The sequence below is a fragment of the Tachysurus vachellii genome, chromosome 3 (genome assembly GCF_030014155.1).
Source record: "Tachysurus vachellii isolate PV-2020 chromosome 3, HZAU_Pvac_v1, whole genome shotgun sequence".
Taxonomy (NCBI): domain Eukaryota; kingdom Metazoa; phylum Chordata; class Actinopteri; order Siluriformes; family Bagridae; genus Tachysurus; species Tachysurus vachellii.
In genome coordinates this window covers 30,473,726-30,489,914 of record NC_083462.1, presented here as the reverse complement: position 1 = coordinate 30,489,914, position 16,189 = coordinate 30,473,726, and the positions used below count along the sequence as shown (strand labels likewise).

General features: G+C 41.8%; 1 protein-coding gene across 2 annotated transcripts in view; it reads left to right on the top strand.

Moving 5' to 3' along the window:
- Window positions 1-16,189, top strand: part of LOC132843420 (flavin-containing monooxygenase 5-like) — a 33,407-nt gene that overhangs the window by 10,215 nt on the left and 7,003 nt on the right. For both annotated transcript variants that reach the window (XM_060866721.1, XM_060866722.1), the window contains 4 exons: window positions 2,434-2,574; window positions 9,129-9,317; window positions 9,396-9,561; window positions 9,654-9,796. In XM_060866721.1, coding sequence (XP_060722704.1) covers window positions 2,443-2,574; window positions 9,129-9,317; window positions 9,396-9,561; window positions 9,654-9,796 — 630 coding nt within the window. In that variant the 5' untranslated portion in view covers window positions 2,434-2,442. The remainder of the gene's footprint in view (window positions 1-2,433; window positions 2,575-9,128; window positions 9,318-9,395; window positions 9,562-9,653; window positions 9,797-16,189) is intronic.

Here is a 16,189-nt window from a genome sequence, read left to right as displayed (position 1 = left end):
AGGAGGGCGGTAAACAACAATGATAACAAGGTTAATTGGAGAGGTAACTGAAATGGCATGGAATTCAAAAGAGGAGATGGTTAAATGAGACAAGAGGAGAGGTGTAAAGCACCATTTCTTTGACAGCAATAAACCTGTACCACCACCCCTGCCTGTTTCTCGTGGTGAGTGAGAGAAAGCATAGGCAGAGGATAAAGCAGCTGGTGTAGCAGTGTTCTGTGGGGATATCCAGGTCTCTGTTAGCGCAAGAAAATCAAAGGAGTAATGGGAAGTTAAAGCAGAGATAAAATCAGCTTTTTTCACAGCAGACTGGCAATTCCAGAGCCCACCTACCACCACTGTTTGAGACTTACACAACAGAGGAGGGTAGATGAGGTTACTGGGATTGTGACCTCTGCTCTGTGGACGAGAGTGTCTGCGAGTGTAGGAATTGAGTACAGAGATGGGTTTAAGGCACATATTTGCAGTCAAGAGTGAGAATTAAGGTATGGTAGAATATAGCAAAATAGTATTAGACACAAAGTTTACAATGAGAGAGAGAGAGAGAGAGAGAGAGAGAGAGAGAGAGAGAGAGAGATACTTACAAACCGCTACAGACGCTAGCGTCTGTAGCGGAGAACCTTCAATTTAAATAGGTAAGCCCTGCCCCCAATTCACACCTTAAGGTAGACTGAAACTACTCCTGATTAATCAGCTGAGAGAACAACAAGGACCAACACTATAAAAATCAACAATGGTATAGAATATAACAATTCAAATCACACTACTCTAGAACAAAGTGAGTTAAGCAGATAGTATACAAAAGTCAGGAACCTACTTTACCAGAAGACAATATATTCAAATGAAGAGAGTTAAAGCACACTGAAGAGTAGGCTGGTTCACCTTCAATTTAAATAGGTAAGCCCTGCCCCCAATTCACACCTTAAGGTAGACTGAAACTACTCCTGATTAATCAGCTGAGAGAACAACAAGGACCAACACTATAAAAATCAACAATGGTATAGAATATAACAATTCAAATCACACTACTCTAGAACAAAGTGAGTTAAGCAGATAGTATACAAAAGTCAGGAACCTACTTTACCAGAAGACAATATATTCAAATGAAGAGAGTTAAAGCACACTGAAGAGTAGGCTGGTTCACCTTCAATTTAAATAGGTAAGCCCTGCCCCCAATTCACACCTTAAGGTAGACTGAAACTACTCCTGATTAATCAGCTGAGAGAACAACAAGGACCAACACTATAAAAATCAACAATGGTATAGAATATAACAATTCAAATCACACTACTCTAGAACAAAGTGAGTTAAGCAGATAGTATACAAAAGTCAGGAACCTACTTTACCAGAAGACAATATATTCAAATGAAGAGAGTTAAAGCACACTGAAGAGTAGGCTGGTTCACCTTCAATTTAAATAGGTAAGCCCTGCCCCCAATTCACACCTTAAGGTAGACTGAAACTACTCCTGATTAATCAGCTGAGAGAACAACAAGGACCAACACTATAAAAATCAACAATGGTATAGAATATAACAATTCAAATCACACCACACAGACATGGTGCTTGCTTGGTAGAATGCGACTCGCATTGCGTCTCTGCCTGTCGGAGATTTTTTTCTTTTTTAAACCTCATGCTGTCTCTAACCAGTAACCAGACACTGAGTGTCTGACACGTTTTTGCTGTATTTCATAAAAACATAAAGGTAGTAAGCTAGTGTTATAAATATTACAAATTAATTATTACCGGTTAAAGCCCCGCCCGTTTCAAGATAAGCCCCACCCACTCCGAGTACGGATACAGATACAGATAATTCATATGGTTAACAGATACGGATACAGATACAGATAATGCTGTACTCGCTCATCCCTAGTCATTAATGTATTTATATAATTTGTGTTATTGATGCATTTTATGCACTAGGAATTACTAGACCTTGACACACAAACACAGACAAACTAACATCTCACAGTATTCCATGACATTTAAACAATATTATAATTATTAATAACTATCAAGTCAGGTCAAAATTTATTTATCAAGCACTTTTAATACAAAATAAGTGCTTTATGATAAGATATATAGTGTGTACTAATTAACTGTTCAACATAACATTTTATAATAACATTATAGTGTTTAACATTATAAAATGTTTATACAGATTCACATTAAGATAAAGGTAGTTTCAAAACACCTTCCTGCTGGCTGTGTAGTTCCTTTCCCACCTCCCTCAACTCAGCTTTTGTCCTTTGGCCTTAGAGCTATGTCCAGTGCTGGACCTGGAAGATTGGCCATTTGTTTGTTTCTGTTTGAATGATTCTTTGTGTTATCTACAAACTCAGTATTGGAATATGCACACAACAATGTTATGGTATGTATGTCGTACAAATCACTTAATCAGTTGTGTGAATAAAGGATATCCCTGAATTTCAGATCTACAGTATGACTTGCAGTGTTGCTGTGATTGGAGGAGGAACCTCTGGATTGACCTGCATAAAGTGCTGTTTGGATGAAGGTCTGAAGCCAGTGTGCTTTGAGAGCAGTGATGACATTGGAGGACTGTGGAGGTTTAAGGTGGGGAATTGGATTTATTTTTGTTTTGCAATGAATTAACATGGTGTATTAGACTGATTGATAGGACTAACCTATAGATAATATATCCCCCATCAAACAAACAAAATTCAGAAACTACAGAGGCAATAGGGCAATAATGTTTTGTGACTAGGTTTTAATAATACCTCACTATAAAGGTAATTGTTAATAATGGGACCACTTGAATGAATTGGTATGTATGCACTTAAGCATGAAGACATTGCACACTATCTTCCTAGATTTATCAAGGCTTTTTCAAATAAATGAATAAACAAAGAAATAACTGCCCTTCGAACAGTGTCAGACAATGAACATGGGAACTAAATGTGCAATTTGCAAAGCAAACTTTGGTTTACGCATAAGGGATATAAACTCATCATAACATTCAAATCACTGGGTGAACACTAGTTATATCATAACAATGGCATCAATGGTGGAATATATTAGGCAACAAGTGAACAGACAGTTCTCAAAAATGATGTGTTAGAACCAGGAAAAATGGATGAGCATAAGGATCTGAGCAACTTGGCAATGGTCAAATGTTGATGGGTAGATGACTAAGCCACAGCATCTCCAAAACATCAGGTCTTGTACCATGTTCCCGGTATGCAGTGGTTAATACCTAACAAAGATGGACAAACAGTTTACAGGGTCATGTGGAGTAAAGGCTAGCCCATCAGGTCTGATCCCACAAGGATGAAACAAATCAGACAACTGACAGAATCAGGGTCTGAAACAGAAACTGGACCTAGATAAGACAAGACGATAAATAGACAATAAGTCACTAAAGTCTGTATCCAGAACTGATATATACATACACATTTACACCTACAGTATAGTGCAAAGTCCAGTGTTGTGATAATGATTAATGAAGCATATATTGTGCAAACATAGTATATGATCTACATTTTCAACAGGGATTTGAGCTTTAGAGTGCTTTCCCTGTCAAGCTCAGAACACACAGACAGCACACATCTAGGGGGTTAGTGCAAAGGCAAGAAGAACTACTTCTTGAAGCCAGCACAGCAGATTCATGTAGACTGCATACTGACACAGCAGGAACTGTAGCCAGATGGCACAAAGAAGCGTATTAAACAACAGAATCAATGCAGAGAACTGAAAATCCACCAAAAAAAGTTGAATGATAATTAAAGAAGGACCTTGTGGGGTTTCAGAGGGAAGAAGAATGGACTGTTTGCAGTCCCATAAAATTGGAGGACTGATGTAGCCAGGACTCAAGACTCAATCAGAGAATGCATACCTTCTGTGAAATCGTCTCTAGCTAGGTGGTCAAACCTGGAATAAAAGTACTGCTTTTCACAATGTTGCCAATCCCCAAAAGATTGGGGATTGGGGGTGAGCAGACCTCACCCTCAACTACAGTAGATGACACAGAGTGATTGTGGAACTATAAAAGGTGTTCTGCTTTGTGCTAAACAACCACTAAAACTCTTATGTAGGTGTTGTAGTGTAGAACAGGTAGATCATGAGATTTGTAGGTTTAGAAACTCCTTCACTAGTAAAGAAAGATGGGCGTTAATAGCAGTATAACTACACGGCAACAAAACATCCTCCAGTGTTGAAGGAACATCCAGAGTGTTGAATTAGGACCTGTCAGAGTTTATGTCCAGGTGAACAAAATAATCTCTGAAATTGTCAAAACAAGACTCCTCAGTCATGTTCTTTCTCCCAATGCATATTCATTTCACACCTTCATGCATGAGCTCAATGGCATAATAATTAGGAGTGTATTTAGTAGTAGAAGGCTTAAAGTCAAAGGCCACCAGGCTCACATTTTACTGCTGGTTATATATGCCCTATATAATTGTGTATGTGACAAATAAAATAAAAATCTTGAATCTTGAATCTTAACCTCATAATGGCTGGTGGTGTTAGGCTGGCCTTTACCAGTCATACCTCGAGCAAACTTCTCCACATGCAGCAGGCAGGAGCTTCCAATGGAGACAATGTTCATCATATATCTCACCACCTCAGGTGGGACACCAGGAACCCTAGCCACTGTTCTTCTTTGGGCTTGGGTTTTATTATGCTCTAGAAAAAAAACTTGGCCAGTTGTATTTTCAGGAGTTACAGGAGTTGGGCACTGACATGGTCAGTGTGGCATGGCACCATTCTCACCTGCCCATTTTGTCAGGTGATCACAGGGAGAAAAACAAGCTGAGGACATGAATACAGAGCACTTTTTCCTTTATTATAATCCAGTTAGACAATTTGGGCAAAAAAAGGACACAGGCATTTGTTAATAAATTAGCACCTCTACTTTTGTCAGTGTTTAATGAATCCTCGGAAAATGGTTAGTTTCCCAACTACTATGACCCAAGCTTTGATAGTTCTTCTTTTGAAGAGTGACAAAGATCCAACTTTATGTGGTTCCTATAGGCCTCTATCTTTGTTAAATGCTGATGTAAAATTCTGGCAAATACTATAGCTCTGCACCTAGAGAGAGTGTTGCCCAGCGTTATTTCTGAGGAGAAAAACAGTTTAATTAAGAAACGTCATTTATTTTTTAATACTCGCACTCTTTTAAATATTATTATATATGGTACCTGAGATTGTGATTTCAATTTATGCTGAAAAAGCATTTGATAGGTGTCAGGGATCAGCGCGGACCTTTGGACACTTTTTTTTCCTTTTTGCCTTTTTTTCTCCGGGGAAGGACGCCGCTCCGTTTCCGGTTTTTCCCGAGGAGGACGTCGCGTCACTTCCCCCTGGGACTGCTCCGTCAGTTCTTCCGGGCCTGAGTCCAGAGACATCGCTCCGCATTTCTCCGGTGAGGGACGCCGCTCCGTTTCCGGTACATATCCCGAGGAGGACGTCGCTTCACCATGTTCGCGGAGGATGTCGTGATCCTGGTTGGCCCCCCTTTTTTCTTTTGTTTGGCGCCCTGCGGCATCGCCCCGCATGTTCCGGTGAAGGACGCCGCTCCGTTTCCGGTACAGATCCCGAGGAGGACGTCGCTTCACTATTTCCGCGGGGGGTGCTGCAGGTCCGAGGAGGAGGATCCTTCCCCCCTGGACTGTCCCGTCAGTCCTTCCGGGCCTGAGTCCAGTGACCTCCTCACCACGTTCGTGGAGGAGGTCGTCATCCTGGTTGGCCCCCTTTTTTTTTGGTGCCCCGCAGCATCGCCCCGCACGTTTCCGGTGAAGGACGCCGCTCCGTTTCCGGTACAGATCCCGAGGAGGACGTCGCTTCACTCTTTCCGCGGGGGGTGCTGCGGGCCCGAGGCGGAGGATCCTTCCCGCCCTCCCGCCCCTTTTCTCTGGTCGCCGAGGCGGGGGTTTGGCCGTGGTGCGTCGGGGGATGTTGCTCGGCACCTCAGTTCGGCGGTGGACGTCACTCGGCCCTACAGCTCGGCTGTGGACTTCGCTCGGCCCTTCAGCTCGGATGCGGACGTCGCTTCGGCCCTTCAGCTCGGCTGTGGACGTCGCTCGGCCCTCTTTGGCTGGGCCGCCGTGTGCCCTGCTCCCCCCACCTACCTCGCCGTGTGCCTTGGCTCCCCTCGCCTACCTCGCCGTGGTCCTTGCTCCCCCCACTGGCCTCGCCGTCGTCCTTGCTCCCCTCACCTGCCAATCACCGTGGGCCTCGCCCCCCCTCCTGGACCTTGTCGGGTTTTGGCGCTTCGGGAGCCGCGCCTTAAGGGGGGGTTCTGTCAGGGATCAGCGCGGACCTTTGGACACGTGCGAATGTTTTTATTATTGTCACGTGTCTGCCACGCCTTCGTCCGCTCCTCCCTGTCTCCTCACCTGTTTCCCATCCTGTGATTGACTGTGTGTGTATTTATGTGAGCCGCGTTGCCAATGGCAGCGCGGATTCATTAGTGTAATTTCCGTTAGTTCCCCGTGTCGTGTGGATGTCTGTTTGTTTCCCTACTGTATTAAACCCCTTTCATTTTTAAGCTATCCTGCCTACGGGTCTGTCTCCTTCCCACTGTATCCGGGGGCCTGACAATAGGGTAGCGTGGGAGTATTTATTTGCTGTATTAAAAAAATGGTTTTGGTAATAAATTTATTAGTTGGGTAAAATTACTTTATACATCACCTCAAGCCAGCATTCAAACAAACAATGTGCGCTCAGAGTATTTTCCATTGAAGCGTGGGACACGTCAGGGCTGCCCTCTCTCTCCATCTTTATTTACTTTGGCCATTGAACCACTGGACATTTCATTACCATCCTCTACTTCATTTAAAGGCGTCATTAGGAACGGCATCGAACACAGACCATCATTGTATGCAGATGATTTGTTGCTCTATGTATCTGAACCTGGATCTGGTCTGCCTGGTATCTTGCCCACTCTTGATACATTCAGCTCCTTTTCTGGATATAAATTAAATTTTCAGAATAATGAATGTTATCCTATCAACACAACTGCTGTGCAACTTAAGCATCTGGACATGCCCTTCAAAATCAGTCCCACTGGATTTAATTACCTTGGTATTAATGTGAAATTTTCAGGTCTTTTTTCTGCAAACTTCAGACAACTCCAGTCGTAACTAAAATGAAGTCTGACCTTTCCCATTGTTCTTACCTAAACACTTCTTTGACTCATTAGATAAAACGATTTATGCTTTCATTTGGTCTGGGGGATCTCCCAGGGTGCATAAGTCATTACTCCAGAGATGTAAGTCTAGCGGTGGCCTGGCACTACCAGATTTTCAGTTTTATTACTGGGCAGCACACATTCATGAGATACAGTGCTGGGTTGAGTCACCTCATTTAGCATGGTGTAATTTAGAAGCCCAGTCATGTTCTTCCTTGTCCTCTATACCTGCTCTTATATACTCTTCTCTTCCAATTAAAACTTCTTTGTATGTTAAAAATTCTGTTGTATTTAATACTTTAAAAATCTGTTATCTATTTAGGAAATGTTTCAAGTTTGTAACTGCTTCTCCTTTAGGTCCGTTATGTAGCAATCATCTTTTTCCCCTTTGTGTCTGGATTCTTTTTTCTCAGTGTGGTATAGCAAAGGAATACATTGTTTTCTTGACTTATACTCAGAGGGATTTTTTAACACTTTTGCTTATTTGTCATCATTGTATGGGCTACCTGCCAGCCACCTCTTTAGATGTTTTCAAGTTATTCATTTTGTTCAGAAATGTTTTCCTGGCTTTCCCTCAGCTCCACCTCTCCAACACTGGGAAGGTTTGCTTACGTACAAATCACAACGAAAAGGTACTGTTTCTGGGATCTAAAAACATATTCTGATTTTTGTGACCAAACTATCCAAAAACAAAGGCTGCTTGGGAGGGAGAACTGGGACTTCAGCTTGGGGACGGGTGGTGGGATAGTGTTGTGAATGACTTTGGTAATGTTTCATGTGCTCGTCTCGCACTTATACAGTTTATGGTCATTTACAGGGTGCATTTTTCTAAATATAGATTGTCTCAAATTTACCCAGATGTCGAGGACAAATGTGACAGATGATCTAACTCACAATGTCACCTGAGTCACATGTTTTTTTTTCTATCCACGACTATATAATTATTGGTCGGGTTATTTCTGTACGATGTCCACTATTCTAAGCCATTCACAAAAGGAAGTTATTAGCTTTACATCATTGTTGACCAGACATCACCTTCTTCTTCAGTGGAAGTCCTCTGTCCCACCATCTCACTCACAATGGCTAAAGAATACAGCTTTTTTTATTAAGCTTGAGAAAATTAAATATACGATAAGAGGTAATACCTCCAGTTTTTATGGCAACCATTTATTTCATATTTCATAGGCCTTCAGGTTTTTGCCAGATTAGGTTTTCTTTCTTTTGTAAATTTAAAATGACTTGTATTCGATAATTAAAAAGGGCCAGGACCCGGGGTGGCTGGGTGATGGGTGGTTTGCTTTCTTCTTTTTCTTTTTACTTCCTTTCCATTATTGTTATTATTGTCATTGTTGTAATTCTTTTACTTTACTCCTTTTTCATGTAAAACCAAAATGGGATTCTGTATTGTTATTTGACTTTGTTTGTTTGCAATAAAAAAAAAAGGGCACAGGCAAAAAAGCAGGTAAGAATCAGCCTATGGTCAATAAAAAATGCAGAGTTAGGCTAAGCTAGGTCAAAGTCAGGAATACATGGCAAAAATCACAGAACAAAGCAGAACAGAAGTGGAAGGGGCAGGACACCACAGATGCTGCACAGCTTGGCTCACAGTGCAAGGGGGAAATTTGTAAGCAATACTGTTATACTGTTCATTAATACTAAATTATACTATTCTCAGACTGTATTGCAAATTATCTAAATAAAAAGGTCTACAGTGAGTAATGCTTTATCTAAAAAAAAAAAAAACCAGTTTTGAGATTAAATCCACAAAGTTCCAAAGAAATTCAGAGTATAGCCCTGGACGTAAATAATAATTAGTGGAATCTATTGAAATATTGCCTATGCTATGAACTAGTCATTGAAGAAGCTAAAATATCGGCAGTCTTTGTATTGTACACGCAATCAAAGGGAAGTTTTAATTTATATTCATTGCTGCCCACTAGTTCTACATTAGTGTTGCTGTGCTTCTTTGCATTTGCAGGAGACCCCAGAGGCCGAACACTCCAGTATATACAAGTCACTCGTCGTAAATACCTCAAAGGAGATGATGTGCTTTAGTGATTTCCCCATGCCAGCACACTATCCGAACTACATGCACCACTCCATGCTGATGAACTATTTACGGCTGTATGCCGAGCACTTTGACCTGCTCAAGTACATTCGTTTCCAGGTTATCATTTCTTCATTTTGCTTTTTACATTTATGATGTTAATATGCATCTGCAGAAGGTAACGTTTGTATTTTTCAGACAACAGTGCTCAGTGTCAGACAGAGGCATGACTTCTCTGCCACAGGTCAGTGGGAGGTGGAAACTGAGAACAGAAATGGACACAAAGAAACACAGGTGTTTGATGGAGTGCTTGTGTGTTCAGGGAGCTTCACACACCCTGTTACACCCCTCTCAGCATTTCCTGGTATAATCATGCTACCACTCTTCATACCTGTAAATCACATAGATGTCAAAGTCAGTCTCATTTTGATCCACTTCTTTTTTTTTCTGCTTTAGGAATAGATACGTTTCCTGGAAAGTGCTCTCACAGCTGGGAATATAAGGACTCGCATTCATTCCATGGGAAGAGAGTGGTGGTTATTGGCATTGGTAACTCTGGTGGGGACATCGCTGTGGAGATCAGCAGAGTAGCAGAAAAAGTAAGCACACTCGGTTCAGCACACTAGCAGAAAACCAAAAACTGGTTAAAACTATTCAGAGACAAAACAATTTTGTTTAAATGAAAATCTCTGTTTGCAGAGCTACACAGAAACCGGTCAACTTTTTATCATAATATACTATTAGAGGTATTCATTTAATCGATGACCAATGTTAGGTAATCAATGTGGAATACACTGATAAACCAAAACATTATGTCACTCACAGATGAAACAAGATTGATTTACATTGAAGATCATATAGTAATAACTGTGCATGCCAAGACCTGGGATTAATTAAATGGTAAGCAAAAATTTGGTTCTCATTGTCAACCTGTTGGATGTGGGAGAAATGGGCATCAAGACTTGAGTGACTCTGGCAAGCGCAAACCATTATAGCCAGACAACTGTAGCGTCTGGTACAAGTCATTTAGATTTCATATCCAAGGCACCCTAAACTTCGGCATCTACTCCTCAACCAACCAATGAGCAACCCAGTTTTACGGTTTTATTGAGGGCCACTTTCCACAGTGTCACACACACCTGGCTCCAGGAGGTCTGGGATCCTACACAAAGACCAGATAAGACCACGCTGTTTCTCTGATTGAACTCATAGGGACCTCAACCACACACACACACACACACACACACACACACGCACGCACTCCCCTGCAAACGCATACACACGCACACACACACACAACACAATGGGACATTCCTTTTACTAATAAAACAAGTAGATAAGATACTCTAAGATTCTTATTCTTATAACCCTGTTGTAATGTGCTTCTTCTGTTAAGGCTTGCCTGACTTAAAATTACTTGCTCCTTACTTTCCTGAAAAGGGTGTATTTTATTTAGGTATCAGAACACAACACTGTATTAACATCAGTTATATTTTAATTACTGATCCTGGCATGTTGATGTATACCTGTTCTAATGCTGTATGTCCTTTTAAGGTTTGATGTCAGAATGTATACAAAATTATCTGTTTTCACTTACCTAATGCAAATGCATTTTGTTTTCTTTTGTGTTTCATTTTTGTCTCTTTCTCCTTTATCAGAACACAATATCGTAGTAACATCAGTTACACTTTGATTACTGATCCGTGTATATAATGTACCGCTGCCTTTATACCGTCATTCCCCTTCATGTTTAGTATCCAAATGACCACAAAATTATCAGTTACTCATTTTTCAATCAATGGTGTATTTTATTTGAGCACGAAAGGCGCTATACCATCTTAATACACCTTGGATAAAAACTTTAAAGTCATCTAAAAATTTGATAGCTAAACCACGCCCACAGACACCTGAAACAAAGAGAGTTTTTCCCTCCGAAATCCGGGTCGTAGTATTGGCCATGTCCCCAAAGATGGGTGGAGTTCGGGACCTTTAAATTGTCACAAACACCACCAATCCGTGGTCAGACTTTCGGAACAGCTTGGAGACGACTCCATCTTCCTTCAAGGAACTACCAGCAAGCTTCACTTCCAATAACAACAACTGCTCTGATCTTGAAGAACTTGGAAGAACATCTGACCCCACCCTAACTGACTCTTCAGAGATTTCTCTGTTGTATCCGGACTCTTGTGCAGCAAGCCAATGCAAGTAACCGTTCCCTTTACCGATCAATTTAGATGCGTATTTCAAGTAGGAATCTCGCATTGAATCGTAAGGTAAATGTAAGTTTCTGTGACGATTTCCCAGTCAGGGTGTGATTAATTTTCACACCTTTACTTTAAAAGTAGTCTAAGCTTGCCATTCCTTTCCTTCCTTTCTAATTTCTTCCTTTCCAGTCTCTTCCTCCCTTTCCCCACTTTCAATTCCTTTTGTGTGTTTTATTTTCATCTTTGTTTTCTCTATTTCTTTTGTTGTTCGTGTAGTTAGTTTTATGTTGTGTTTGTCTCTTTCATTAAACGCCATATTTTTGTTCCACAAGTGATTGTCTCTGAGTATCGCTCATAAACGTAAGGTACCTGCAACATCTGGTCTGAACTACATGCTCTATTAAGTTAATTTAATTGAAATTATGGTATAAAGTAAAAGGGAAGATAGCGCCCTCATAGAATTAATAAAGGTTACACGGCCTGTTCACCGGACGAACAGACCAAATAAGTATAACGTTAATTCCATTACCGTCAATTTCAGCTTAGGATAAAATATTTAGGAGTCACTATAACACGTTATAATTACTTATAAATATTTACCTTGCTTTGCGAGCCAAAATCGCTACATATAATGGTGGAGAATGCGGGCATGTTGTTCAAACTTTGCTTTGTGAGCTAATTCAGCGTCAATTTACTTGTGGTGATTTACTGTGCGCTTGTGGTGAGATAGACTCCGCTTCAGTGAGCACTATTTGATTTTATTTTGTTTCATTTTGTTATTTGAGTCTCGGTTAATCGAAAAGAAAAGAGAAGAATTTAGACTGCAGTCATAATATTAAAAATCCCTCGTAAAGACGAAGAAATCTCTTTACTGCACATTTTAATATTATCAAAATCAGCTGTGAGGATGAAGAAATCTCCCCATTGTTAGATTAAAGATTGATTTGAGCGTGTTCCTCTTATCATCTTTTAAGGCCTTGTAATTGTATCGCTGTTGAAGTCATTGCGTGTTCCAATTTCGTTCAACTAGACGATAGCACTCCGTTAGGTTTAACCATCAGAGTAGTTAATTGATGCGTGCCTAATGCAGATCCAATCATACTGCTGACCAGTGGTCGATTGGTATGTAAAAGGAGTCCCAAGCCTTGATCAAGTAACGAATAAGAACAGCGAAGAAACCCTGTTCTTTTGTTTACTTATTTATTCGGGGGGCAGCGAAGAAAACCTGACCCACCCACTGTGTGCCATTGAGTGGCACAAACTGTTGAATTTGTGGAAAGGAGAAACCTTCCCTCAGTTGTTAAACTGTGATTTGAGTAGTGTAACTCTTATCAGCTAACTCTTAAGACCTAATCTTACATATCAACAGCGAAGGAACCCTGTTGACTATCTACTATCTACTATCTTCTATTGTATCTTTATTATTAAGTTTCGTCCTCTCAGTCTTACAATTTTATAGAGGTAACGAAAAAAAGCCTGCTTCCTTAATTTGAACCGGTCGAAATAAGGTCGCATGACACGTATGGTCAAGAAAAACTACCCCAAATGTTATCAATCACACCCACTAGTGAAGTGATTTAGGGCACCACACTTTCAGATAAACACCCGGTTGTTAAGTAACTAGTATCTTTACAAGCGCTCCCACTTCTAACCCCCTAACTTCAGTGTGTGTGAACTAACTCTCTCTCTCTCTCTCTCTCTCTCTCTCTCTCTGCCACCTAGTTTTTGTGGTTTGTTCCTTCAATTTTATTTCATTTTTATTTTTAGTATCTTCATTTATTATTGTTTTGTTATTCTTATTTTTAATTTTTTTTATTATTCCCATTTTATTATCCGTTATTATCACTTATCAATTTGGGTTTTTGTTTGGTCATGTTTTGTTTTATTACCATTAGTAGTGACCTTTCTTTTTACTGAATTTTTTTTATTTTTGCCGTTTTGTTACCTGCTTTTATTTTGTTTTATTATTATTATTATCATCATTAGTCTCATCTCTCTTTTTTCCCCCTTCTCATTTATTATTATAAATTTTTTTATATATATACATTTTTTCCCCTTTTCCTTTTTTTTTCCTCTCACTTCCTCTCACTTATTTTTAAATTAAACTTTAAACAGAGGGTGAAGCAAATTTTAAAATTCAGTTTCAGCTATTTAGGTTCAACTTTGTAACTCTCCCTCTTCCAGGCCTCGTCCTGCTCTATCACCTTTGTGTTGTGAGTTTGATCTGTCCATTTTCATGCTATTTAGTTGAGGCGTAAGGTAAAGACCTAACTGGGAAATCATCACAGGAAAACTTAGCAAATTAAAGTAGCCAAATCTTTAGATTACCCATTAGGCAAATTGAGTGGACAGCACGTTCTCGCCTATTAGCGTAGGCCACCAATATTGTAAGAACCTGCATTGGAGAGCCGACGAGAAACGGCAGATGAAGAAGACACAGAACTGCAGGAGAAAGTAAAAGGACTACAACAGGCCCTAACCGATCTCCGCGCGGACACAGCACGCAGAGAACAGCAGGAAAAGGACACTCAGGAGGAACTCCGACAAGCCAAGGCCCTTTTGATAAGAGCAGAGACTGAACTTAAGGACAGAGTTGCCAAAGCTAAGGCATACGAAAGGCATCTGCAAAATGCCCGGGAGGAAATCAATGCCCTGTGTCAAGAAAGAACTCACTTAAAAGAAGAACTTGACACAACTCACAGGGAATTAAAACATGCATATAGGTTACAAAGGGACCCTGAAAAGGAAATGCCCAATGTGGAATTTCCCTTGACCAGTGGACTCATACCCCCAAAACAAGTATCAACATTTCAAAAGGGGGGTGAGCAATCCCGACTCAAGCCCTCCCCAGGGTGGGAGACTTTTCAAGAAACCCCGCTTTCCAGTCACAGTGTCACCCCTAAGGAATTGGATAAACTGGCCAGAAACATCCCTACTTTCATGCCAGACCCTGTAGGAGGCTATGACATACATGCCTACCTGCAAGACATTGACTTTCATTTGCAGACTGTAGCTAACGTTACTACACGAGACCAACTCTACCTCCTCAGGATCACCTCCAGCCGCGAGGTACGGAGCTTCCTGGATTGGCAACCAGACAAGATCAAAGAGGATTACCAGCAGCTTCAAGAGGCCCTGATTAAGGAGTTCTCTGACCCAGAGTCAGAGCAAGGACTGTTCACTGCTCTGGACCTAAAACAGAGCAGACATGAAACCACACGAGCTTATTACACCAGGCTCTGACAGGCCTACTTCGGAGCCCGAAATGAGCCAGGAATGGAGGAGGATTTCAACTTCAAAACTTTGTTCCTCAGAAACCTTCACCCTGCTGTAAGTCACCACCTGGGGGTCCTGGCCTGCCCACGGGAAATGTCCATCCAGCAGCTTCGAGACTTAGCCCAAAGAGCCTATACTGTATCAAGCAAAGGAACGTGCCCGAAAAACCCGTAACTCACCACAGGGTCACGGCGGCGCCCGTCCCAAATACCAAGCTGGACGGCCTGGGAGATCCTGGGACAGACCACGACCACCACGCAACCTAAAAGACGGAGCCACCTGGGAAGGACCTAACTGGCCCAAAAGAAATTAGCACTCGACAACACAAACATCAGGTTTCGACTGGAAACAGCAAAAACTCTCGCAACATGCACCAAATAAACCGAAACATGGACCACCAATAACACAGGACCCAGAAAACACTTCAGAAACGGCAGAGATCTTGAGGATTTTAAAGGAAATCATCCAAGACAAACGCCACAGAAAGGACGAGGAGGACAAATCAGATAAATTATGACTAAGCCGGAAATCTGATCTGACCCACGATATGTCTTCGCAAACCGAACCACCAGAGCCTGCCAACTTCCAACACCAAACCTCCAACCAGAACCCCAAGATTCCTGAGAGTGCTGTTTTAATGGTCTGCCTTCCTAATGAGCCACAGGAATCCAGTTCCGATTGCCTGCCAGTCACTACACCTGCCCCAGGCCCAAGACTCCTAGGGAACCTGTTTGAAAGAGGAATGGCCAAAAAGCTGTACCTAGCCATCACATTAGAGAATGAGCTGAGACTAGAAGCTCTTGTGGACACTGGTGCAGATCTGACTTTAATGTCGACCCAACTCTTTCACAAACTGCAGGTGGAAGCTAAGCAACGGAATCGAACCCTTAAAACGCAAAAGTGCACATTGAACGTACAATCTTACAGCCAAAATGAAGTCAAGCTTGAACAGATAGCTCCCATTCACCTGACCATCGGCCCTATGAGTGTACTGCACCCCGTGCACATCTCTCCAATGGACACCTACCCCCTGCTCATCGGAAAGGACCTGCTAGACCGGTTTGAACCACTGTTGGATTTTAAACAGCTGAAACTCTGGGCTCAAGTGCGAGAACCTCTACCGCCTCGGCCACCGAGAGCACCCAAGACAGACTGCCAGGTCTCAGGGGTCATGGACAATCACACCACCAGCCGGGAAGGCAACTTGACCCGAGAACAAAGTTCAAGGTCACTGCTCTGTGCTTTCAAGCTAACTAAGGACTCTGACTCATACTGTCCGCGGGCCATGGGAGGCCTACAGCTTGCTGATACTGCAACGACAGACATTAGACTAGCATTGGGCAATGGCCTGGCAGCATGCCAAAGCTGCTCGGACGACACACCGACTGTGACTACAGATACGGAAAGGCCCCAACCGCACGCACCCACCTGTCACAAGTACTTGGAAGCCAAGGCATGCCCACATCCTACGTCAATGGATGCTCCTACAACCACGAGTGTAACCTTAAAATG